The sequence below is a fragment of the Equus asinus genome, chromosome 3, assembly GCF_041296235.1.
Source record: "Equus asinus isolate D_3611 breed Donkey chromosome 3, EquAss-T2T_v2, whole genome shotgun sequence".
Classification (NCBI taxonomy): domain Eukaryota; kingdom Metazoa; phylum Chordata; class Mammalia; order Perissodactyla; family Equidae; genus Equus; species Equus asinus.
In genome coordinates this window covers 8,334,977-8,361,392 of record NC_091792.1, presented here as the reverse complement: position 1 = coordinate 8,361,392, position 26,416 = coordinate 8,334,977, and the positions used below count along the sequence as shown (strand labels likewise).

Here is a 26,416-nt window from a genome sequence, read left to right as displayed (position 1 = left end):
GAGAAAAATGGAGAAGCTAAAATGTTGCACATCACTGAATATGGTGTTACACGGGGAAAAGAAGTTAGGGACCAGACATAGTCACCAAATACGGACATGTGAAGATTTAGAGATTCAGATCAAAGGAGCGCAGTCTCTGGTTCTTATCCATGACTGTAAAGTAAGCTGGTAAAGAGGGGAAAAGCTAGTAAGAAAGACACAAATTCCTAAAAATCCTTTGGGGAAAAAATAACAAAAGAATAAGCAAATTTTCTCACTTTTAAGTATGTTGTACTAAGGTTCAGCTTACAATTTGGAGAGCCTTCGCTATGATACGTACAGTGAGTGCTCCTAGAAGTAGAAATTTTAAAGAGAACAAAATTAAACTTTAAAAAAGAGTAGTGACTTTCTCGACACTCCCAAGGTAGTAACAACAGAGCTGGGATTCACTCTTTTTCCTGACTCGGGTCCAATACTTTAATGCTCTCTCCATTTTCCTACAGGGGTCTAGCAAGCTGTGGGCCTCCATCTAGTTTTTGCCTTTTTAGTTGTAAAGATTGCTCATCACATGGCTGCCAGATAATTTTATAAAGTAAGAGGAAAACTTTTCGTTGTTTAAATGAGCCCGACACCTTCATTTCATATATGAGAAAAATAGGGTTCAGGGATGTTAATTGATTTGCACAGGTCAACATAGCCAGGTGATGGTCAAGATCAGAGGCCAGGTGTCAGACTCTACCTCAGTCCACGCCTGACATTCACCTAATAAACACAACGTTAGTCAGTTATATGGACATAGACTTGAAGGATAATGTGGATCTGGTCTATATCTGACAGACAGCTTATTCTGCTGCATTGCGTATATTCATAAAACAAATAAAACACATCAAAGTTACGTACTCTTCTTAATTATGTCAGTGTTTTCATGAAAAGGAACTACTCATATTTGGAAATAAGATGCAGAAGAGATAAGAGGCTCCTTTATTCTGTTTAGCTAGACTCAAGATGACTACAACAGAGAATGTTTTCCCTGCCACCGTCTTTGACTCTACATTAGGAATTACGTATGCCCTTAGTTTTAGGATGCTCTGCAGGATCCTAAACAATAATTATGTGCACAATCATGTCATCCTTGCTCAGATAAAATGCCATATGCAAATAGGAGTTTTAAATTGCTAGCGATTAAATACTTTTTTCCTTTCGTTAAGCCAGAGGATAAATTTTCATGTAGGAAGAGTTATAAAGGTGTTATAAAATCAGGTTACTAAATTGCAATTATTTGACATTCTAATTAAAGAAGTTTATTTTCAGAAATATTTAAAATATGATAGAACATTTCCAGCACCTAGTTTTCTGTCTATAAATTAATTAAATTTTCCATAATAAACAGCCACCCCATAGATCACCCATTATAGATGCACAAAAGATGATGTTGGGTACTAGTCATTGTAACCATTTCTATGTCCTGTCCATGTCTTGCATTGGTGGAATTTACTAAGAGGTTTGCTCTCAAACCTTAGGACTATATAATTGTCATTAAAAGCTAGTGTAAAATTTATTTTAGAATATTCACTTCATTTAATTTGTAGCTTTCAAACACTTTAGATATTTTTTTAATCTCCAAGTGTACTCATCAGACTTGTCTGTGTGGATAAAAAATTTACCACTCACTACAGAGGAGAGAGGACAACAAAGTTTAAAATACTATTGTTTAGAAGAGGCAAAACTCTGAATAACTACTTAAATGACGAGGAATTTTTTTTAAATTTTTTTTATCAAACTAATTTTCTTCAATTCATTAATTCGATTTGTTTTCCATAACATACTTTTTCCTAGTGGAACTAATTTTTCTTCTGTCTGCTTAGAAACCGGACCTCTTAAATATCTTACTAGATATCTATTAACTAAGTCATCTTTTCTCCCAATACCAGCACCTCTTACTGAACTTTAGATGGATGCAATCACATAGTACTTTTATATTTTATTCTTTTATATCTGGCTTCGATGGGATGTTTTTAGAATCATCTATGTTGTTTTAAATAGCAGTAGTTTAGTCTTTTTCATTGCTGTCTCGTGTTTATTATTCATTCTACTGCTTATGGATATTTGGATTGTTTCAGTTTGGGGCTATTAAAATTATACTGATAAGGGCATTCGTGGGCATTTATTCTGCTCCAGTTCGGTTTGGTGTAAACCGAGGATTTGTAGGTGATAGGGTGGTATATGTTCACCATCAGTAGACAACGCCAAAGGCTTTCCAAAAGTGATTGCACTGCAGTACGATCCCACCAACTTCACATCCTTGCCAATGCTTGTGACTGACAGTTTAATTTTGTTTAATTTTAATCATCCTACAGGTGTGTGGTTATATCTCCTTGTTTTAATTTGCTTTTTCTGATTACCAATGAAGTTAATTCTTTTTTTCACCTGTTTATTTGCCATGAGGGTATCACATTCTGCAGTGCCTGCTTAATTCTCTTGCCCATTTTTTAAATTGGGCTGTCTTTTGCACTCACCTTTATTGGTAAGGAATTCATTATATGTCCTGGATACAAGTCTTTTGTCACTTATAAATGTTATAAATATCTTTCCCACTTAGTGGTTTGTCTTTTCATTTCCTGGTGGTGTCTTTTGATTAAAAACTATTTCTAATTCTAATGTAGTCCAATTCAATAATATATCCTTTACGATTAGTGCTTTTGGTACCCCTTTAAAGAAATCTTTGCTTATTCCAAATTCATGAAGACGTTTTCCTATGCTTTCCTCTAAACGATTAATGTTTTATCATTCATGTTTAGACTTAAAAATTGATACCTGTGTATGGTGTGATTCACTTTGTTTCATGTGGACATCCAAAGGACCGAGTCCCATCGGCTGAAGACGCTTCTTTATCCATTGCTCTGAAATGCCAACATTATTAAAAACTAAGTGACTATATATGTGTGGGTCTATCTGGGGGCTTGTACCTTTGATTATATGTCTAACCTTGGACCAATGCAACATGTGGTTTATGAATTCCATATTGAGGGTAAATCCTCCAACTTATTCTCCTCCTTCCAGGTTGCCGTGGCCATTCTTGGTCCTTCATATTTACCTAAAAATTTTATAACAGTTGTTCAATTTGCACTCACACGCACACACACACACACACACACTCACAAAGCACTGGAATTATGATTTGGAATGCATTTAACCTATAAATCAATCTGGAAACAATTAGCTTCTTTACAATATAGAGTCTTCCAAACCATGAGCATGGTATACCCCTCCATTTACTTTGGTCCTGTTGAATTTCTCTCAACAAGGTTTTGTTAGTTTCCTTAGTATAGGTTTGCGTATTTCGTTATATGTATTCCTAGGTGTTTGATTTTTATGTCTCTCTAAATACTGTTGTACTTTAATTTTCTTTTCTTAACTTTTTTTTTCTGGGAATTAGAATTCAATTGATTTTTTAAATTTTTGGACAAACTTTTAAGATTCATTTACTAAATTCTAATATTTATCTATAGGATTCATTTGAAATGTTTATATATTATGTCATCCTGATACATTTGATTTTTTTATATTTTACAAAGAAAAATAATACATTTTTCTCTGGGCTGACTTCTTAAGTTACAGCCCAGCTCCTTTAAAAAGTTCTTTTTAACACTGATGCTTTGACTTGTCCTTGTGCTTTATGAGGTCACTTGAACTCACTCTTTTATTACCACAGGGGTGTAATGTGTTACAATGGAAATGCTCTGGGCTTTGAAATCAGTCAGACCTCAATTTCGATTCTAATTCCTAAATTTACTGTCTGTTTTGCTTTAAAATGTTACTAAAACTCTGAGTGTTTCCTCATTTATGAATGGCCATGTGGTAAGTAACCTCTAAGATGGTCCCCAACAATCCTCACCTCCTGGTATTCATGCCCTTGTGTAATATACGCTCCTCTTGAGTGTGGGCTAAACCTAGTGACTCATTTCTAATAAATAGAATATGGCAAAAATAATGATATGATACTTTCAAGGTTAGGTTACAAAGAAACCGTGGCTTCTGTCTTGATGCCCTCTCATGCTCACCTATTCATTTATCCTGACAGAAGCAACTGCTAGGTTGTGAGCTGCCCTATGGAGAGGCTCATATGCCAATGAACTGAGGGAGGTCATCAGCCAAAAGCCATTAAGGAACTGAGACTTCAGTCCAAAAGTCTACAAAGGACTGAATCCTGCCAACAATCACACAAGTGAACTTGAAATTGCATCGTCCCCCAGTAAGGCCTTCAGAAGAGATCACAGCCCTGGCTTCCATTCTGATTACAGTCTCATTAGAGACTTTGTGGTAAAAGCACACAGCCGAGCCACCCACAGATGCCTGACCCACAGAAACTAGAACATACCAAATCTTTGTTATTTTAAGCTATGAAATTTGGGGATTATTTGTTACTCAGCAATAGATAACTAATACAGAGTATGCTCCACTGCAGAGTATAGGGCCCTCAAGAGGCATTCAGTATTGCTAGTTGGTTAGTTAATGAGCAAGTTTTATTGATTTTGCAAAGCACTTAGAATTCAATAAAAAAATATTTCAAGTAACTGAGTAAGTAATATAATCTCTGATCTCTAGAAGTTTGAAGTGACCCTCCTAACATCTACACTTTTAAATACTAGAGGAACCAGAAATGCCTGCAATAGAAGGAATCTTATTAGCTATAAAGGAGGGAGCTGCTGTATCAGATCTAGGCAACCAGCCCCGTCTCACTTCTGGACCCATTTGGTTGTGGTATTTAACCCAAGAAATTTTTCCTCAAAATTAAGCTGTAAATGGATTGTTCTTTGAATCTCATTGCAAATTCTTCATATTACAAAGAAATTTCAGAACCCAAATCTATCATGACTCTAGTATAAAACCTGATTAACAGTCATCATAAAAATAGAAACTAATAGCTCCTTCATGCTATGGCTCTTTTTATATATTCTAGTGCCATAGTTATTTTTTCCATTAAACCATTGACTATTAGATTTAAATTTAATTCCATTTATTTTGATGTACTGATTGATGTTTCTTGCTGTCATGTCTACCCAAAAGCAGTTGGACCCCATCATGCCTTTATTTATTTAGTTTTTTTCTTTCCTAAGCAATATGGTTTTTTAACTTATAAATACCCACTTTTCTAGACTTTTTGAAGATATTTTATATTTTTAATTAAAATTCTAGAATAACATTGCTAAACAATAGTATTTAAAATATGTAATGCATATAAGATAGCTTTGAATATTTACAGACATACAGTACCTAAGAATATAATTTAAGACTGATGAATAAAACTGGGAAGGGAAAGTAAAAAAATGAGCTAAACTGTATGTTATTACAAATACTTATTGCAATAATTATTACAATGATTATTACAAATATTTATTACAATGATTAAGATGCTTATATTCTGAATCATAAAACATAGCCATTAAATTTAACAGAAATAATCCTACCTAAAGCTCTGTATATCTTCTGATGTTTTTTATAAGTCCATTGTAAAAAATATCATCTAAAATGAAAACTACCAATAAGCTCATCAAATCAGGTCAGATTTCCTTTCTATTGTCATGGTTTTGTCTAATGGGCTTTTTCTTTGAACAAGAAAAGCAAGAGATATATAATGCCTCGTATGTCCAAGGTAACAAATGCCCTTAAAGCTATCTTTTTGTTTTTCTGCTTCCTTTTTTTACAGTTTTGAATTAGATGGCTCCAATGCCGGTATAAATTTTTTTAAAATGTATCCATCATGACTCAGACCTTTTCTGAATCAGGGCTTGTGGGCCAGCCATCAACAACATTTCCCTTTCCTAGAACAGAAGAGGTCTGGCTTTTGCCAGAGAGGTCTGTCGGCCAGCCAACCAAAACCTACCAGTGCACACAGGAAGCAGGCCTATTATTTACGTGTTTGGCTTTTTGTAACTCTGGCTATAAGATAAGAGTCATCCAGACAAAGAAGAACTTGGGTTGGTTGCTGGATTTATTACCCAGCTGCCCAAGAAATTCTCAGGATTCTTCATCTTTGGCCACGTGAGCAGCAACCTCAGTTCACATTAACTGCCAGTTTTCAAAGAAGAGTGTAGCATAACTGTCCAGTTCTACCAATGTGCCCTTGACCTATATGACACTCCTGAAAAAATGTTGGGTGTGTCCGAGATCTGTTAAACACACAACAAAACTCTTTGTCCAATGCATCTTGCAAATATTTTTGAACACTTCCAAAAACAAAGAATTGCTTCAATGTTCTTAGTTTGTTTCGAGCCCTTGCAAATGTTTGGATAAGCACAATGTATTCCTAGGGGCTACTGGTGTGATAAACACCCAATGGAGTTTATGTGAGTTATGTTTGATCATATCATCACATTTAACTTCATTTTCTTTTTCTACTCTGGAGGTAAAGACAATTCATTCTTTACATTTATAAAATGACTTAAGCTTTTGAATTGAGAATCTCTATGTAAGCATGCCATGTGTCCTTTCTGTTGCAAATACTGGCCTTATGTATATGTTTTAATACCTTTACTGTCATTCACCGTGGTCAATGAGAAAAGCTTTTTAAAATCTTGCTTGAGTGAGAGTAACTACCTTTCATAGGGAGTGAATTTTGATCTGGATTTTAAAAATATGCAGGATTCTCCCAGCCAGGAAAGGAGGATGAAGACGTTGCCAGATGGGAAAATAACCCAAGTAAAGGCATGGAAGAACAAAGCTGTTTGGACAGCTAGGGAACCCCAATTTACAGCTGAAAGTACAGAAGTGGACAGGTGGTCAGGGATGAATTTTAAAAAGTAGGATCTAGGGGCTGGCCCCGTGGACAAGTGGTTAAGTTCACGCGCCCTGCTGCAGGAGGCCCAGTGTTTCGTTGGTTCGAATCCTGGGCACGGACATGGCACTGCTCATCAAACCACGCTGAGGCAGCGTCCCATATGCCACAACTAGAAGGACCCACAACGAAGAATATACAACTATGTACTGGGTGGCTTTGGGGAGAAAAAGGAAAAAAATAAAATCTTCAAAAAAAAAAAAGTAGGAGTCTACATGCCATACAATGGATTTGGGCTTGATTCTGGGAGCTGGAGGGCAGTAGATGCTTTTAAGCAAGGCAGTGGCATGTTTCAGAAGGGAGGGGAGAGGAAAAATAACGGCCACAGAAAAGACCATTTAAATGGTTATTCAAACAATAATGGTGAAGGTATTTGGGGCATAAAAATATCTGAATTTATTTCATCTAATTTTCTTGAAACTTGTCTTCCTGACCAGCATTTTTTTTAAACCTTTATCATTCTGACTTTCCATTTGGCTCATGATCTTTAAACTTAAAATCGCTATGAACACCAATAGACCTTCCGATTTAATGCACCTGTCAATGCCACTTCTAAGTTTATATAACTGGGAATACTAACTGAATCATCAGGCTTTAATTTAGTATCTATTGAAAAGTGATTAAACTTTTCTCTTCTTAAATAATAAAGTAATTTTCTACTTTTGCCCAATTCCTGATGCTATAAATTCTCCTTCATATTTATAAGAAATATAGTTATGTTATTTGAATTATGTCAAAGTAAAGAGGTTATTTCTTGGATAGTACAATTCACTTGATTTGCAAAAGAAATTCTAGGGGAGGATTAGAATCTATCCGATGCCTAGGAGCCAAACCTTGTCAGTTGGCATATCTGGTTCTCTGTCTATCCTATCACCGCTGCCTGGCCTGCAACCTCTACAGGTGTCCCTCTTTCATCAGCAGAGTTCAAAGGGATAGTAATAATCACAGCAAAATGGGGAAACAGGCCAGAGAACTGAGCTGCCAATTTGAGGAACTACTCCAGTGGGCAGCTGGTTTTAATTGTGGTCAAAGATAGGCTGGGCCACGGCTTGGGCTGGCAACTAGATGTAGAGACTACCTGAAGTCAGGAAAGATAAGTTGCAAGGCAGGTAGTAGATCAGCTTCTGAGGCCTAGGCTCTAAGCCTGTAAGCCAGGGAGGACTACAGTCCAGTACCCTAGAGAGCTTCCTGAACAGGTCGGGTCTGGGAAGGATTTAATGCCTCACAATAATGATACTGAAACAGAGACAAGAAGGAAATGAGGGAGGAAAACCATGCTTTGGCTCCCTATGTCTTGTGTAGAGGGAATGACAAGTGCAGAGGCAGGAAGAAACAAGAGGCCAGTGTGGCAGGAGCATGGCGAACAAGGTATAGAGTGAGAGTAGCTGGAGTCAGGGGAGTGGCAGGAGCAGACGGAGTAGGGCTTTGAGGGTCAGAGAACAGGCTTCAGATTTTACCAGGTGCAGAAAGGAATGACATAAACTGACATGTTCTTTAAAATTCACACCACCTGCTGGATGGAAATAAACTCTAGGTGTCTAGAGTAGAAGCAGGGAGACCGGTTAGAGATTCTTACAGTAATTGAGGCAAGAGTTGGTGTCTTGAACCAGAATGGTAGCAATGGAGATACTGAGAATTCGACAGATTGAGGTATAACCAACAAAATTTGCTCATGAAGTGGATGTGGGATATGGAAAAGAAGCAAGGAAGACTTTGGAATTTTGCCTTGAGAAATTGCAAAGATGGAGTTTTCATTAACTATATAATGACTTGTAGAGTCATTATAGACTCATGGAGACTTAGGGAGAAGACTACCGAAAGAGCTGATTTGAGTGTTTAGGGTAGGGGAATCAGGAATCTGGTTTGAGAAAAGTAAAGTTTAAGATGTCTATTCTAATCCAAGTGGAGATGTTAAGTGGGTAATTGAATATGTAAAAGTGAAGTTCAGGAGAAAAGTCTAGGCTGGAGTTACGAATTTTGGAGTCTATCCTGTATAGATATCATTTAAAGACATAAAATTGGATTAAGATCACTTAAGGAGTGAGTAAAATGAAAGAACAGTGGTGTTTCCAAGGACTGAGCTTTAAGAGATTGCAAAATTTAGGGACTGAGAAACGAAGACGAACCCACATGAGAAAGGAAAAGAATGACGAGCGAGGTGGGAGAGGGAGTGTTGTCCTAAAGTCCAGGTGACGAAAGTGCTTCAGAAAAAGACCAATTAACTGGGCCAAATTCTGATGAGAGATCAAGTAATTTTAGGACTAAAAACTGACTGTTAAATTGAGCCACAAGAAGGTCACAAGTGGCCTTCACAAAAGTAGTTTCACTTGAATGGGGAAGAAAGACTTGTGAAGTGGGTTCAAGAGAGAATGGAAAGATAGCAGCTAGAGATGAGTACAGGCAATTCTTCCTTGAGTTTTTCTACAAACGGGGTATAATATGGACAGAAGAAGATGTAAAAACAGGCAGTTTGTCTGTTTAAGGTAAGAAATACTACCGTGTATGTGTATACTGATTTGGATGATCCAGTAGAGAGTGAAGATTTGATGACACAGAAGGGCAGCATTGCTGGAATAAATGGATGTGGGTATTTTCTGGGAGTAGCCAGAAACCTTACTGAAGACAGAGCAGTGCTAGTGTGATCAGCTACATCTGACTCTTCTCCCTCTCTGAATCCACCCTCATCCTAACCAGCAGTACTTAACTCCGAGAGTACCAAACTCAACATTTTTGACAGCAAATTGCAATTACCTCTTCAATTTTTTTTATCTATTATACACAGTCTCTCTCTTTGCTATTGCTGTTTGTTGTCTCTGTTAATATTATTAGAAATAAGTTTTAATTGATTTTAAGTGCTAACATAAAACTTTCCTCCCCACAGCAAGATGTCCCTCATGCCAGCATCTTTTCCTTTACTCTGTCATCATCATCATGGAAAAATGTAAAGAAAAGAAACAATATATTCTGAGCACCGTGGGTGAGAAGATATTTAAAGTCTATTCTTGTTCTGGTGCAAGTAGAATTGAATATTTTGGAAGGATATTATTGATTGCTCCCAGAATCTCCAGGGAAGGTTGATGAAAGATTGAGAGAGAATGTCCAAAATCAATCTGCACAACAGATCCGTCTGTGGAAGACACCACTGTGCCCCCAATGTGCCCAGCACTCGTGTTGGACCTTGACCCAGGACCACTGCTAGTCCCAGCAATGCTAGCTTCCTGAAGTTCCTACTGCCTCAGAGTGAATTCTTAACAAAGTCAGTGACTGGGGATATTCCACATCAGTGGCAAAAGAGGCTGGGAAAACAAGTGTCTAGTATTTTCAACTACTATAGTTGACAGTAAGTCCATTTCAGTCCATTTTAACTGACTTTACACCACGTTTCTGATTCCTACCATAGAGAGCTCCATCAGTCTTTTTTTAAAAATAAATCTCATTGACATCTATTATAGAAAATATAAGTAATGTATATACGGGCTTTTTTAACTCCTTGATAAATTTTTGAATGTCTTAAATTTTAGATGTTTTTATGTCTACCTCGTGTCTTTTTAAGAGGAGAATATTTTCCAGATATGCCATGTTTGTGGAATACATTTTAAATCACCTACTATGTGCAAGGCATATACTGGTGATACAAAGACAACACACATTTCCTATCATCAAGGGAAAAAGAGTCCAGTGGGAGGTACAAGAATACACTTAGTGCTGTCAGTAAGTACGCCATAAGTAAGGTACGCTTAAGTGCTAGATGAGGAAGGATGGAAGTTAACATTTACTGAGTGGCTACTCTAAATCAGACATGGTATATATGTTATTTTGTTTATTACCATAGCAACTATATATATTAAACATTATGAGAGATTAAATGGCTTTAGCTTAATCATACAGGCATACACGATGGAGCTGGGTGCAAACCTAAGCCCACTTCCTTCTGGAATCCTGTAGGTAGGAAATCTGCCCGGCTCCCTATCCCTCATTCTCCTACTCCATGCAGGTCTCACTTGCCTCTAGCTGCCCCTTCATTCAAGCCCAGTATTTTAACAACATTTCAGGCCTTACAAGAGCTCTGTAAGAATCTCTGCCTTAGTAGATTAAATATAATACCAATAACAATAGCTAAGAATATCCACTACTAATAATGATCTACGACTATTTAGACTCTGTGCTTCAGATTCTAGCCTCCTGCTGCACGCGCTCATAAGGTTAAGTACCTGACTGTCTTATTTTCCATCCCTGCTGGGTCTCTGACCCTTTTCATCCCAATCTCTCAGCCTGGCATTCTTATCCCTACAAGCTGCAATTCTAGACTCTGAATTTTTCATATTGTCCTTCCACTTCCTGGCTGACCCTCTGAACATGATCTCTTGCCTTTCTGATTTACCATATCAGCCAGCCTCATTCCCACATGGCCAACCCCAAATCCTGACCGCTCCTAACTTACCCGACACCCTCAGCATCCATGTCTTAGCAGGAGAGTTGATTTTAGGAAAAGATTTAAAGCTCTGGTTAATAGTCAGCAAATAAAAGTTAAAAGTAAAGATAAGATTTCCGGGATTACAGTTGAATTTAGTAACACAGCTAGTAACTCTTGCTGTTCCTGTTTCCTATTCAAAGTTTTAAAAACTCACCAGGATAAATTCTATTCAGATGTCTCCAGCAGTTATGTCAGAGAATCCGCCTGATCTTATTTAGTCTAAATAGAAATTGTTGGATCTTAAAATAGTTAAACCTGGTAAGCACCTGAAGGTTAGTTCAGAGTCCAGCAGTTTTGGCAGATTAGCGGATCAGATTTAAGCACCCTTCTTTCAGAGGTTGTGCCCACAGAGTTAATTCCAATTTTGCCAGTCTGGCCTCTTCCTTAAGCCTTGAGTTATATAACGAACCAACTACTGCTCCTTTTGCCCGTAAACCTCAAGATACGGCTATGAGGCATCAAATGAAGTGAAGATTTGCAAATTATCTGCGCTTTTGGATGTCAACTTCCAAGCTACATAATTCAAGACCTTGTGTTTTACTGGCTTTAGGTATTTTACCAAATCATCTGATTTAGCTGGCCACTTGGATCAAGTTAATTAAATAAATACTTTATCTGTTAAGGACCTATTCAGGGACACCAATCCTTACAACCATTCCTTGTTCTGAAAAATACTCGCCGCTGCTGCTGTTACTTCTGCTTATCTCCCAGGTACAATCAAGTTACTGTCACAGGAACAAGACCAGCAATTGAGTGTTTTGATCACTGAGTAGTTGGAATCCTTTCATTTGTTGAGGCTGAACTTGATGCTCCTATGAGGGCCCAGAAGATAAGAATAAAGAAATAGGACCTTTACACCTTCCCAGATCTAAAAAAGTGCTCAGATCTTCTGCTCTCCAGAATGCAGAGAGCCCCTACTCTGGCCTTGCACACCTCAGCTTTTGCCAAGGAAGGATGTTTTCATGATTCTCTTGTGCAACTCAGAATGTAGGATTCACATCAGAGACCCTCTGAGATTCTGACTTGGGCAAGCCCAACATGGGCCCTGGACCTTCAACTGCATTTGATTTAGGGAAGGAGAATATTCTGAAGTGAAAGGCACATGAGGCTCTTTGGGCTCTCATGTTCTAAAACACGTACTATAATTTAAATAATTCAAGTGCAAAATAGACTTCCATATTTTATTACCTGTGTGAGAATTTCTGTGAAACTTTATGACACTCTGGGACTTTTTGGTATTTCTCTCTGTCTCGGTGGAATTAGTGTTTGGGAGTTCTTTGCATATTCCTAGCTGAGCTTACTTTCAAACTGAGTATAATTTGCATATTTTGTCCTATAAACCAGGTAAGTTTTGATCAAATCTGAATTATATAAGCCATTTTTTTCCTTTTGTATCATTTTACTCTCCAGAAAGATAATTTGCTTCATTTTTTAAAAAGAGTCACATTATGGATCCTGGGCGCAGATTTACACACCACTCGTCAAGCCACACTGTGGCAGCATCCCACACACAAAATAGAGGAAGACTGGCAGAGATGTTAGCTCAGTGACAATCCTCAAGCTTCCTCAAGCAAAAAGAGGAAGATTGGCAACAGATGTTAGCTCAGGGCCAATCTCCCTTACCAAAAAAAAAAGTCACATTAATAAATAGTAAATATCACAATAAAATTACCAATCTTTATTTTCTCTATTTTCGTCACTGCAGTATTAAATCTGAGTTGGCAATGATTAAACTCCTATATCTTAGGATGAGAACATAAACAGAATCAGGAGAGCAGTTTGATGGAATTGAAAGCTTTTAGTATCAGATAAACTAGGACTGATTCCTGGTTTTACATCCTCCTGACTGTACAGTCTTTGAGACTGAGTCCCAGCTTTCTTGTCTGTAAAATGGCAATAGTATCATCTACTGTTATGAGCTGATTGTTTGTGTCTCCCCAAAATTTATATATGAAAATCCTATCACCTAAGGTGACACTATTAGGAGGCAGGGCCTTTGGGCAGTAACAGGTGGTGAGGATGGAGCTCTCATGATGGGATTAGCGCTCTTATAAACAGACACACATGAGAGAGCTTGCTTCCTTTCTCTCTCTGCTCTTCAGCATGTGAGGATACAATGAGGAGAGGGCCATCTATAAACCAGGAAGAGGGCCTTCACCAAGAACCCAACTACACTGGCCGCCTGGTCTTGGACTTCCAGCCTCCAGAGCTGTGAGAAATAAATGTTGGTTGTTTGAGCTGCCCAGTGTGTAATACATTTGTTACAGCAACCCGAGCTGTTACCAAATCAGGATTGGGTGTATACAACGTCTAGCACAATGCTTACCCGTAGGAAACTCAACAGGTAGTCATAATGCTAATACTGCTGAAGCAGACTCTTAATTCACTTTAGTTCATCCCTCAAAAACTATTGAGCACTTAATAGGTCCTAAGTTTGTTACCTACTTGTGTGAGGTAGGATCCAGTTTTTGGTACAGATACAAAGTAAGCCACAATTTGTGCATCAAGGAGGTCGGTGTGTACGGGGAGAGACAGATACATAAATAATTATAATGCAATACCATACAGGTCCAAAGAGCTGTTTGTGCAAAGTGCTTTGCGTTGTAGAGGAGATGACTGACTGTGAGATGTGGAGGTCTGGAAAGGGTTCACAGAGCAGGCGACTTTTGGGCTTAGAGAGTCTGTAGAAGTTTTTCGAATAAATAGTATTACTTCATAGAGAGGGCCCTTCATGGGAAGCAAAGGGCACTGAATTGCTGCTCTTTCTCCAGCAACATGCGGCCCAAGATTTCCAGATCTCCTTTGCTCTGAAAATGCAGGGATGAGAATACTTCCTCACAAGACCCCACCTCCGGCTGCAGGCAAGACCAGCCACCCCATGACCTTCAATCACTGTGTCCTGTGACTTCAGAAACAAATTCCGTCATGTCTCCAACACCAGTTCTCCTGTATCACCATGAGGTGTCCAAGTTTCCCAGATCACCCAGTTTCACGCAGGTATTCATCACCACCCTGCTCTCAGCCTCCGCTAATCTGACCACATCTCCCACACTTTTGGTCACCCAAGCCCTTCTACCCAAACTTGCTTCCTGTCATCAGAAAACTCCTCTCGTTTTTAACCTCTTCAACGAACATTTCCTTCAGATTTTTGCTGAAATTTAACTTGGCTCCTGAAAACACTGCTTTCTCTGGAGCCCTTCAAGGGAAGGATTTACTTTTATTTTTTCTCGTCACACTCTAAATGCTATGCATCCCTGGAGCTTGAGTACCGTCCTCTCTGCTTGCTCTTCCTACTTCCAAACTGTCATTCTTCTTCCCTTCTTCAAAACTCGCACATCTTTTGAAACATACATTCTCGTACTTTGCCACCTTATATCCTTCCTTCTTGGGCCATGCATGGATCTCTGAGTCATTGCTCTTCACTCATGAACACCTCTCCTGTCATCATGGTTACCTACTTCAAAATCCAACCAGATGATCCAACTGACACCTTAGCCTCTAAATTCTTTTGTTTTTTTAGCTCCAGTAATCTTTTCTTCCAGCCTTTCTCCATGGCCCACTCACACCTCATATCTAGACCTCGTCATATCACCCAAAACTGTACTATCTCTGCATGTCAGTTTCAAACATCTCATTCTGACTATCACCCGCTATTCTTCCAGTCTACTCACTCTAGTACTCCACTCATGCAACTCACCAATTCATCAAGACCACCAGTCCCATGTCTCTGTAATTTATCTTTACTCATCATAAACCCATGTCTTTACGTATCACACTATCCAGCTTGTTTTTCACGATTCTGCCCTATAACTACTTCCCAACAAATATCCTTAACTCCCTTTTTCCTTTCCCCCGCAACCATTCTTTCCTGGCAAAACCTAAACTCTGGTTAAATCTAACTCTCTGTTAATCCGTTTCTGCATTCAAATGGCTGAATACTCCTAGAGAATACTACATTATTATGCTTATTGGAGTCACCCAGGAACAACATCTTGCCAAAGACAATGGCTAATTCAATGTTTTCATCTGTCACTTCCTCCTCTGAAATATTTTTTCTCCAGGTATGTTACTCATTATTGTGTGTTACAGTCTTAAGAGTGTTTATGCTTAAAACTATCATAAGTGCCTATTTACATAGGATTCCCTACAGGTAATATTCCATGGGTCAGTGGCATGACCTCTCACCACCTCTTTTTCAGCTCTTCAGAGAATATCAAAAATATGGGATTTTCTCACCACTAGCTGGACCAAGAAATTCAATTGCCAGAAATTGCTATAAAACACATATTTAATACATCAGGCATTTGTTTTCTATTGTGTTTTGCTTTGTTTTACCAGTTAAAGCCATGAAGAACCTATGGCAAGAACAGCCTTTAAATAGCTAGTCCTCTAACAATGTAGTCTACTAAGATTTTCCTTTGCCCTGGTCCCCCGTACAAGACTTTAGACCATGTGCAATTTCCCAACTTCTAATTATCAGATATTTTTAATGAGATTTAATTCCTATTATAGATGTTATTAAAGACACTGACCTCAGTTCTCCCAAAACTCATAAAGGATAGAGCCTCACCTGGGACATTGCATTGTTCTAGATCTTGAACTCAATAAGCTCCTAATCTTGAGTCTTTATAGATTTATCTGCCTTAGGTAAGATGCTTTGTATCCCCCACAGCCTTCATTGAATGTTGTTTGTTTTTTAGGGGAGTGGGGCAACAGTCTACGAGGGAAGGCTCTGTTTCTTTATGTGTAAAATACGAAGAAGAATAGGACAAATGACATGAGGTTTTTGGGATGTTTCAATGAGTTAATATACATAAATATCTTTGTAGAGTCCTGGCACATAGTCAAATCCAATAAATGTCACTTTTATAATTATTATTATTACCTAGACCAGTGTCTCAACCTCTGGCTTCACATTGCCAAGTGCATGCCAATCCCCCCAGGGAAGAATACCCAATCTTTTTTGTTTAGTTCTCCTTGCTCTTTTGTCATCTTTTCTTTTCTTCTCTCCAGAGGATCTCTTCCAGTCTTCTACTGGCTTCTGTTCCCAGGAGGTATTCTAAGGGCCTCTCCCAATTGTTGATTCCAAAATTTCACTTCAATTGCATTATATTCCAATTTCATTAAGACTCTCTGGGAGATGTATCAAATAACAATTGTAAAATAACCAACCTAATGATACAATTGTTTAGAAGTAAAGATTCTAACAAACATTAAAATCAATTTTAATTACAACATAGGTCAGTCGTATGAGATCCATAGGGTCGGTGTGTCTATTTTCCCTTTCAAAGTTTACCGGAAGCCCTTAATGAAACGTCCATCATTGCTACAGCACCAGGTTCTGAACAGGGTTTGCACATCTCAAGCCCTCTAGTGGTCAGCACCATGTTGCTCATTCCCTAAGACTGACAGCATTCTTCAAAGATAAAAAATTACTGTAACTGACAAAACTGTTTCCACCAAAGGATGACACATAGGTCATTCTCCAAGTCCCCTAAACAACATACCACTGTTGAAGCTGAATAATTCACTACATCAAAAAAAGTTGTTGAATAGCAATGTTAATTAATTCCTAAAATCATCTTTGTTAGTAATCTAAAGAAATCAAGAAACTAAGGTAAATTATCAATACTTCCTCCCTTGGAGGTGGGTCAAATATTTTAGCAATACAATAAATTTATTTTTTTATTATGGTATATGATATAGGCTTCAGGACCAGATATGAACATCTGCTATTTATATGTGTGGCTTAGAGGAGCTAATAAATATTTCTAAGTATCAGTTTCTAATAGCTTTTTAACAAATCCAGATCATAATATTTACCTTTAGGAATCATGAAAAGGAAACAAGAACAAAACACAAATCTTGACTAGTATACTGCATGGAACAGAATAGTGCTCATCAAATCCCTAAAATAACTATGGTGGTGGTACTTTTGAGTAATAAAGGAAAATTAAGATATTTCTCTAATTTCTTATAAAAACCATACTTTTATTGAAATTACCTGATTAAATCTACACCCAAGTGCATTTTATCTGTACCTAAAAAATAATTATTCCAACTTTTTAGGAGCTGGCCCAGTAGCACAGCAGTTAAGTTCACATGTTTCACTTCAGTGGTCTGGGGTTCACTGGTTCGGATCCTGGGTGCGGACATGGCACCGCTTGTCAAGCCACGCACATGTAAAGCAGAGGAAGATGAGCATGGATGTCAGCTCGGGGCCAGTTTTCCTCAGCAAAAAGAGGAGGATTGGCGGCAGATGTTAGCTCAGGGCTAATCTTCCTCAAAAAACAAAACAAAAACAAAACCAGCTTTTTAAGTTATAGAATATGACTTAGTGAGATAGCTAGCCTCTGGCAAAACTCTATGATTTAAGTTTTTAAGTTTAACACACATACATTGTGCCACGGTTTCAAAAGCAGGATTAAGTCTTAAGGACAAAGCGCAATATTAGGTGATTTTTAAAAAATGATTAACTATAAATAATTGCAGTTATTCTATATAATTAATTTAGTATTATTACAAATATTTAAAATAAAATGAAAAGTAAAAAGATATGACATTAATGTATGGAAATACCATCTGACTTCTTTGCAGCTCTGAAAAAATTAATTCACTTTCTGATGAATTATGTGCTATTTAGTTAGTTATATTTTACTTATAAAATATCCTTGCTCCATTGTGAAATTGCGTATATGTATAATGCCATGAAAACAATACAACATATTCTTCACTCATTTTCTTTCATCAAAGAAAACATAGACCTTTTACTCATATAGACTGGGCAATCATGTATCATATTGCACTGCAAAGTCACCAAGTCAAGTTTTAATGTCCTTTACATGTAAGGCTATACATCCGTTTCTATTTCCTTGACTCCATCCTTCTGCCAAACTTAGATCTGGAAATGTCTAAAAGTATTTCTATAGGGTTCGACTTTATAATAAAATGGAAGTAAGGCTGCCAGATAAAATAAAGGATGCCCAGTTCAGTTTGTTTCAGATAAACAATGAATAATTGTTTAGTGTAAGTATGTCCCATGCCATAATTTTTTAGTATATCTATGTCCCAAATATTACATGGGCATACTTATACTAAACAATTATTCATTATTTGTCTGAAATTCAAATATAACTGAATGCGCTGTATTTTTATTTGCTAAATCTGGTAACTGTAAAAGGAAGACAAAAATTATTCTGGAGGAAATATGCAAAACAAATATTTTAACAATCACACCTTAAATTTTAATTGCAAAATAAATGGCTCTCCATTTATTTTGGAGAAATGCAAAGCCAACTCATAATGAATTTTACACATATGGTGAGAAAAAAAGAACTAGATCTTCCTCCAAATCCAGATTATTTCTATTGCTCTGGCATATTTTCCATTCGAATATAAACCTCATAAGTAATGGACTCTTAGGAAATCTCTAACAGTTGGAGGTTCATGGGCAGGCTGAAATACAGAAATTTAGAGGTTTGTGAATAAGTGCCCTACCCACCAAATTCTAACCAATTCACAATTTTTTTTAAACATATCCTTACCTTCTGAATCATCGCTAATTGAATCCGAAGTGGGTACCACATTCAATCAAAATCTTTTCTCTATAGATTTAGAATTTGAACCATGTTCATTTTCTTTGTATGACTGGACCTGAAATATGGAAAACCATGGCCATTTGATGGGGTCTCCATCTGCCCATAGGTTGCCTTTTAGAAACTAGAAAAAGTTACCCTTTTAGGACAACTCAGCCATGAGGGTTCATATCTTGGCTAGCAGAACTAGATTGCATTTTAACTCCCTTGGCTGGACACCCTTGTATAGTAAGCAACCTGTACAACTTTATGGGACTGCCTTGCCATTTCATGCAGTGCAAAATCAAAAGCAGACCACAGAAAGAACTGCAAATGAGAGATGGAGTAAGAATACTGCTAGCTCTGATGTTTTTCAACTTCTAAATTCCAAACCTTTTGAGACAAATGTTTATTCCTACACTGTATTTTGTAAAATATTCTTGAATCTTTATAATAAATTCTTCCATTTTGCTTAAGGTAGCTCAAGCTTATTCCTGACCCTTGAAAACAATTACATAAATCCTGGCTTGAAAATAATGTCTTAAGATTCACTGGCAGATTCTGATAAGATGCTGCCCATAATCTATATTGAACTGACATTTGAGTAGACCAAAGTGCCTTCTTTTGAATTCTGGATTGATCTTGGTTTCAGAGGCTGACAAATCCTTCAGTGAACAAAAACTGCATCCAGGATGCATTTAATTTTCATTCACTTCCTATGCATAATGAGTTCCTCAGGCTGGACTATAAGCTGTGTCGTTTGATATAAAATGCCTTTTCTTTCTTTGGAACAATTTGCAAACATAGAGTTGGAGAGGTGGTAAAAAGAAAGAATCAGAGCTTTTATACAATACAGCTTAATGACTCGAAAGGAACAAAGATAGAAACAGAGGAATAAATAAGAACAAGAATGGAACCACTTGATGTGTTAATAAGCCCTCTCTGGGCAGTAGCTTATTACCAAGGCTTTTTGTTTTGTTCTGTTTGTTTTGGTTTTATGATTGTGAGGAAAAGTCTGCTTTTTCATAAACTGTGGCATCTTGGGTCTTCACAGGTCATCTTCATAGGCATATTTACTTTCCTTCCAGCTCGTGAAATAGGGAGTTGCTTTTTGGTTGTCTTTCTATCATTTTACATGAGAGGCAAACTCACTTTTCTGCACAATTCATTACAGACATCTTTTGTGTAAGCATGTGTCGACTAAGCATCCATTTCATACATCGTCCAGAGGAGATCCCATCATTGCTTGGTGTGTGGTAGACAGTTTTCCTTGTAACAGTGACAATCACAGTTTTGATATGAATAAATACTTTACAATAGGTTAGAGTATCAATATCTATTTTCTTGTACTTATGCTCATCTCAAACAATATCAACAAAAAGTCCCGAGAGTGAGTTGTTTTTAACTTCATTAGATTGATTTTTAAACTTTTTCTGATATATAGTCACATAGAAAACAAACATTTTAATTTTTATCTAGTGATTGTCTAACTTACGTATCTTTGTATCATATAGTAAATTCTTAGAACAGGCTTTGGAATCCAAAGGTCTTGCATCAGATTACAGCTCTATCTGCCTCATAGTAGGTGTGACCTTGTGAAAGCAAACATACCTTTAATTGAATCTTGTTTGCTCAAAGGTACAATTGGTATAATAAGCCTTACTTGTCAACGTTGTTGAAAGAATTAAAAATGATATATGTAAAGGGGTTAGCAAAGTGTTTGCCACAGAGTAGATGCTAAACAAATGATAGCTATTATGGGAGGAAGGCATATGGGGCTGGAAATTTATTTAGGGTCTCATTTTTTAACTTGGCCTCATTTTTACTACAGAAGGTGACTAATGGAAATCATAGAAGACTGGAGAAGTGGGCTGGTGGTTTGGGGAGAAGGCTCAGTAGGTGAAACAGTTAGTTAGGAGACCTCTGCAGTCACAAAGACCCAGGATAATAGATTCCCTCTGTGATGATGGCATATAAGTGGGAAGGAATAAATCCTAATGGGTATTTTTATTACAGATATTTTTACTATAGAATCTACAGGATGTGGTAATGTTGGAAATGGGGAATGTGAGGAAGAGATCAAACATTAGTCCAAGGATTGAATTTGAATAAGTGGGGATATGGTGCCATTAACAGAAACTGTGGCTTTGGAAAGGATATACTCTGGCATCAAAGCATGAAGTGGAATGTAAGAATGAGCAACTCTGGAGAGCTACAGGGGTAAGGGATCACAATGTGGGAGAATCGATATGGAGGCCATAGACAAAGACTTTGTCAGTGATGTCTGCTCCAAAGTAGCAGTAGAAGCCTAAATTTAAAGAAAAAGGGAAGGAAGAACAAGGCGGAAAAATGAATAATGAAGGAGCAAAACCAGGAGACCTGGAACTGAGGAAGTCAAAGGGAGATGGTTTCAAGAAAAGGTGGTAATTAACTCTGTAGATGTTTACAGGTTATCGGCAGGATGAGGCTTGAGTCAAGTTGCCTGGATTTGGTCACTGGGAGTCCTTGGTTATTAGTAGATCCTCAGAGTGGTAGAGAGACGGAAGCCAGAGTGCACAGACTTCAACAGGTGGCAGTGGGAGCTATTGACAGAACCCATATGAATGTGAATCCTTCCTTTTCGTTTCTGAGGAATTGGCTTTGCCAGCCTGTTGGAAGAGCCTGGATTGAAATTCGGCAAGTAGACCTTGGAAATGTGCTAAGGAGATGAGATGGCCTGGGACCATTAAGGAAAAGGGTTTGCCTCTGGTCATTGGAATATCTACTGAGGATTCAGGGTTTACCCTTAACTTCCTCCCTCCCCCATTTAGTCAGATTTGCAGACCCTAACCTGGATTAGCCCTGAGAAGAAATAAGAAACTGACTTGAGGGGCCCGCCCCGTGGCTGAGTGGTTAACTTTGAACACTCTGCTTGGGTGGCCCAGGGTTTCGCCAGGTCAGATCCTGGGCGCAGACATGACACCACTCATCAAGCCATGCTGAGGCAGTGTCCCACATGCTACAACCAGAAGTACCTACAACTAGAATATACAACTGTGTACTGGTGGGGCTTTGGAGAGGAGGAGAAGAAGAAGAAAAAAAGGAAAAAGATTGGAAACAGATGTTAGCTCAGGTGCCAACCTTTAAAAAAAAAAAAAACAGAGAGAGAGAAACTAAGTTGAGGAATGGGGGTAGGGGTACCAGACCCAGAGAGAAGCAAAAACTGAAGATGAGTCCCACAAGGGACAGAGGAAGGATGCGCTCAGCCAACCTCTGCAGAGGGAGGCGATGGCTACATAAGGAGTACATTTAGAAAACGAGTCACCCATCTCTCTGGGAAAGCAGTTGTTGACTGGCTGACATGATTTGACACTTAGGAATTAGTGTAGCTAATTAGTGAAGTAAGAAGTTCAGCTGGTTTTCCGCTGACGACATGACTTCTGTAGTCCATTTGTTCTCTCCACTCTGCTCCTCCCCAGAAGAGCAGCCAAACCTAAGTAGCTAAATATTTTCAGCGTCACCCATTTGAAAAATATAAAGTATATCTATCTATGAGAATCTAGCTGTGGCATACAAAATGAACAAAAATATGGAAGATAATATATAGCGATTAAAAATAGAGGCTCTAGGGCTTGGCCTACCTGGGTTTCATTCCTTACTTTGCCCCTCCCTTTGCATGCACAGGTCTCTTCTTGTTTTCTCATCTGTAAAATGAATGAAATAGAAAACTACCTTAGAGGATTGACAGTCATACAGTAACCACTCAACAAATGTTACCTATTATTATTTTCTTAGTCACTCCTGAGTGTAAAACTTGAATTGCCCCTTGTTTCTAGTGAGAAATAAAGTTATTTAAACATTTAGTGCCCCAGTTTTCTATCCATAAGATGAAAAATAGCATGTTTCTTACATGATTACTGTGAAACTATGCCATGCAAAGAATAGTTATTACTATTCCTCCATCCTATTTCCCCATCACCAAACAAGGAAATCTCAAAGAAGAAGTCACATAGTTTATAAATTCTAAACTACTTCTTCTTTTTTGTTTTGGTGAGGAAGATTGGCCCTCAGCTAACACCTGTTGCCAATCTTCCTCTGTTTGCCTGAGGAAGAGTGGCCCTGAGCTAACATATGCACCCACCTTCCTCTATTTTGTATGTGGGATGCCTCTGCAGCATGGCTTGACGAGTGGCATAGGTCCGAGCCTGGGATCTGAACCCATAAACCTGGGTTGCCAAAGCCAAGCATGTGGAACCTAACCACTATGCCACTGGGCCAGCCCCCTCTAAACTTCTTTCTGATTCTGGAGTCCACATTCTAATTCTCAAGTATATGCAAATTCAAGAGTTTTATCTCTTTATAGCATTCATTGCTTTTATTACACAAATAAAACATAATCAGTGAAGGAAAATCTGAAAATACTGGAAAAAATTCATTCACATTCTTACCCCCAAAGACAATCACAGTTAAAATTTAGGAAGTTTTGAGAATTTTATCTATCTATCTTTGTATGTATCAACCCATCCAAACAATCAAAGATACAAAACTGGGATTAAACTAAACTAAACTCCTTAGTAACTTGAATTTTTAGTTAACATATTGTGACATTTTTCTATGCCAGTACTTTGCTATAGTATAATTGAATGCAATAATAGCTGCATATATTTTATTGTATAATTATGCCAGAATTTGTGAAACGACTTCTGGTGTTTATGTTGTTGAACTCCTCAAAATATCTTCAGACAACCTGTTAATAAAGCACTACAAATGCATTACAACAGGGAGAATACCACCTTGAGAGAGTCTTAGCAGAGTTTCAGAAGCAAGAAGTCAGAGGCGAGATATTCATAGGATTTAGGGTCTGGCCTCAAGAGGTTCAAGGAAGTCTTTCAAGTAGGGAAATCGAGGGGCTGGCCTGGTGGCATAGTGGTTAAGTTTGCGCACTCTGCTTGGGCAGCCAGGGATTCGTGGGTTCAGATCCCAGGTGCGGACCTAGCACCGCTCATCAAGCCATGCTGTGGTGGCGTCCCACATACAGTAGAGGAAGACTGGCAATAGATGTTAGCTCAGGGCCAGTCTTCCTCACACACACACACAAAAAAAACCAAAAAAAAAAAAGAGAAGGGAAATTGAGAATTGGGTCAAGTTCATAATATAATAGTTTAAAATTGATCGATACTGGGAAGTCTGGATAATTAAACTGAAGAGCAGGTTATATGGCCAGATGAGCAGATTACTGTCTCTAATAACATGATCTGAAGAAATTTCCTGAGGCAAACGCTGAAGTTATTTATTGATTTTAGTACTATATTTCCCGGGCAGAGTTGTCCTAAAAACAAAAACCAAAATCTAAGTCATGCTCACATGACAGTCTACAGTTTTATCTAACTCCTATTAACACAGATGGTCTCAATTGTCAGTGTGTTTTTTATTATTTTAATATGAATTTTCCCAAATATATTTTAAAGATTAATTTATCTCTATTTTCACCACCACCACCTCCTAAATCCAAGCTACTGCCTTCTCTTATCTTTCCTTTGAAGCGGATCTCCTTAGGTTGCTAACATCCGTTTTCCACAAGGCAGCCAGAATGACCGTTCTGATACAGACTGTCACATCTGTTCTTAAATCCTTATGTCACATCCATTCTTAAGTCCTTCCACTGTTTCCACAGTGTTCTTCGTATAGTTTTATGTTCCCCACAAGAGCCTCGCTGGCCCGTCCCACAATGTCATTTTGCACACTGCACCCTAACCACATGGGACCTCTGTTGCTCCTTGAATTTGCCACGTTGCGTCTACTAAAATGCTTTTCCCTGTGCTTTCTATCTTCCATCTAGTTAACACCTACTGTTCCTTCAGATCTCACTTTGCTCATCCTTTCCCAGGAAAACCTTCTTGGCCTACCCCCACCAAGACAAATATCATACATTCTCATAGCTCCTTATATTCTTCCTTTACGTTATTTAAATTGTTTACAAGTCATTGACTTAACGCCCATCTCCCCCACACAGAAGTAAGCCTTACAAAAGTGGGGACACTATTTATTTTGCTTTACATCACATCCGCAGAGCGCTTGATCTAATATACAAACACACACTCTATAGAATAAATGTAGCAGAATTAACCGACAATTCTTCACATTTTCACCGCAGGAGTTCTTGGTTTTGGTTTCTCTGCATTTTGATAACTCACCCAGCTTAATTGCCTCCACCTTTAAAAACACCTTTTCACTTTTAATTTGAGGGCACACCTTCTCTGTTAAATGAACCAAGTAATTGTGAAAAAGAAGTGTTGCCTACAAATGAGCTACTAATTGCAACTTTTTTTTCACAGATACAATAAACAAAATAGAAAAGCATTAAAAATGGGGAGAGTTTTATAGAGAAATGTGCATGGCCTTTTGCAGTGGTATTGGTATGGCTTCCAGAACCTCTAAAAATCTGTTTCTGCCATTGAATGGAAATTGCGTGTGTGTGTGTGTATGTGTGTGTAATAGTAGTAGAGAGTGGGAATGGTAACCTGGTTCTTTTATTTATTTTTTTTGACTTGCACCATATAGATACTAGTTCTGTGGAGTTGGGCCATTCTACAACATAGCCAACTCTCAGTTACCACACTAATGGAAACTGGCATAATATGGAAAAGTAAAATATACAGTTATAACCAAATCATCTATTTCCATTCATTCATTAATTATAATTATTTTATTCATAAGCTTTGAGATATAGTGATACTTTATATTTGTACAGGGCTTTTGATTTTAGGAGTTTTTTACATGCTCTGTTTTAGGGAGGGTAGGCTAAACTACAGAAACAAATAGGATCCTCAAAACTCAGTGCCTTGAAGAACCAGAAGTTCATTTCTTTGGTCTGGAGCAAGGGGTCCAGGTTAGCCACAGCCCTGCTCTTGTGAAGTCTTTCAGGGCCCCAGGCTGACAGTGGCTTTGCCATCTTCAACACGACACTTACAAGATTGTGCTAGGAATTGCCATGCCAGTCATCCAGGAAATGTGAAGGACATTAAAGAGCATGCATGGAGGGTTGGGGGCCAACTCTGGAGTGGTATACATCATTTCTGCTCACTTTCCTTTGCCAAGAACTTAATCGGGGGGCAGAGAAGTCTGGTAGATGTATTCTGTCTATGTGCTCAGTCCCAACCCTATTCTGTAGAAGGATAGAACAGATTTTGGTGGGTAGGTTTAGCCACATGCTTTATCTCATTGGGCAAATAGATTTTCAAAGCCTCTTCTCTTTCTACTTTTTGAAGGAATGAAGGAGCATGTCTATAACCAACTTCTGGGAAGCAAATAAGCAGAGAGAGAAGAAAGATCAGAGGCCTTGATGGTCTAGGAAATGAATACGTAGTATCTCAATAATATATTGTAATAAATAATAAGAAATTAGCTGGTCCTGTCTTGCAAATAGAACAAAAAGTACTACAGTTATACAGGATTGGTGATAATAAATTGAGTAAGAAAATACATTTTAAAATCTAATCTGAATTTAGTTTTTGTTGTCCACTCCATACAGAGCATACAGCGAATCCTTGGCATTGGCCCCTACATGATGAAAAT

The 26,416-nt window shown here is 38.0% G+C and overlaps 1 protein-coding gene across 3 annotated transcripts in view; it reads right to left on the bottom strand.

Moving 5' to 3' along the window:
• Nucleotides 1-26,416, bottom strand: part of LOC106843161 (uncharacterized) — a 39,017-nt gene that overhangs the window by 5,439 nt on the left and 7,162 nt on the right. Inside the window, exons 2-4 of one of the 3 annotated variants that reach the window (XM_070504680.1) lie at nucleotides 22,483-22,545; nucleotides 2,965-3,073; nucleotides 2,794-2,879 (exon numbers count right to left, since the gene is read on the bottom strand). In XM_070504680.1, the coding sequence (XP_070360781.1) occupies nucleotides 2,794-2,879; nucleotides 2,965-3,073; nucleotides 22,483-22,545 (258 nt within the window). Of the gene's footprint in view, nucleotides 1-2,793; nucleotides 2,880-2,964; nucleotides 3,074-18,832; nucleotides 18,942-22,482; nucleotides 22,546-26,416 lie in introns of all 3 variants that reach the window. The other 2 variants (XR_011501853.1, XR_006525732.2) reach the window with 2 other exon arrangements.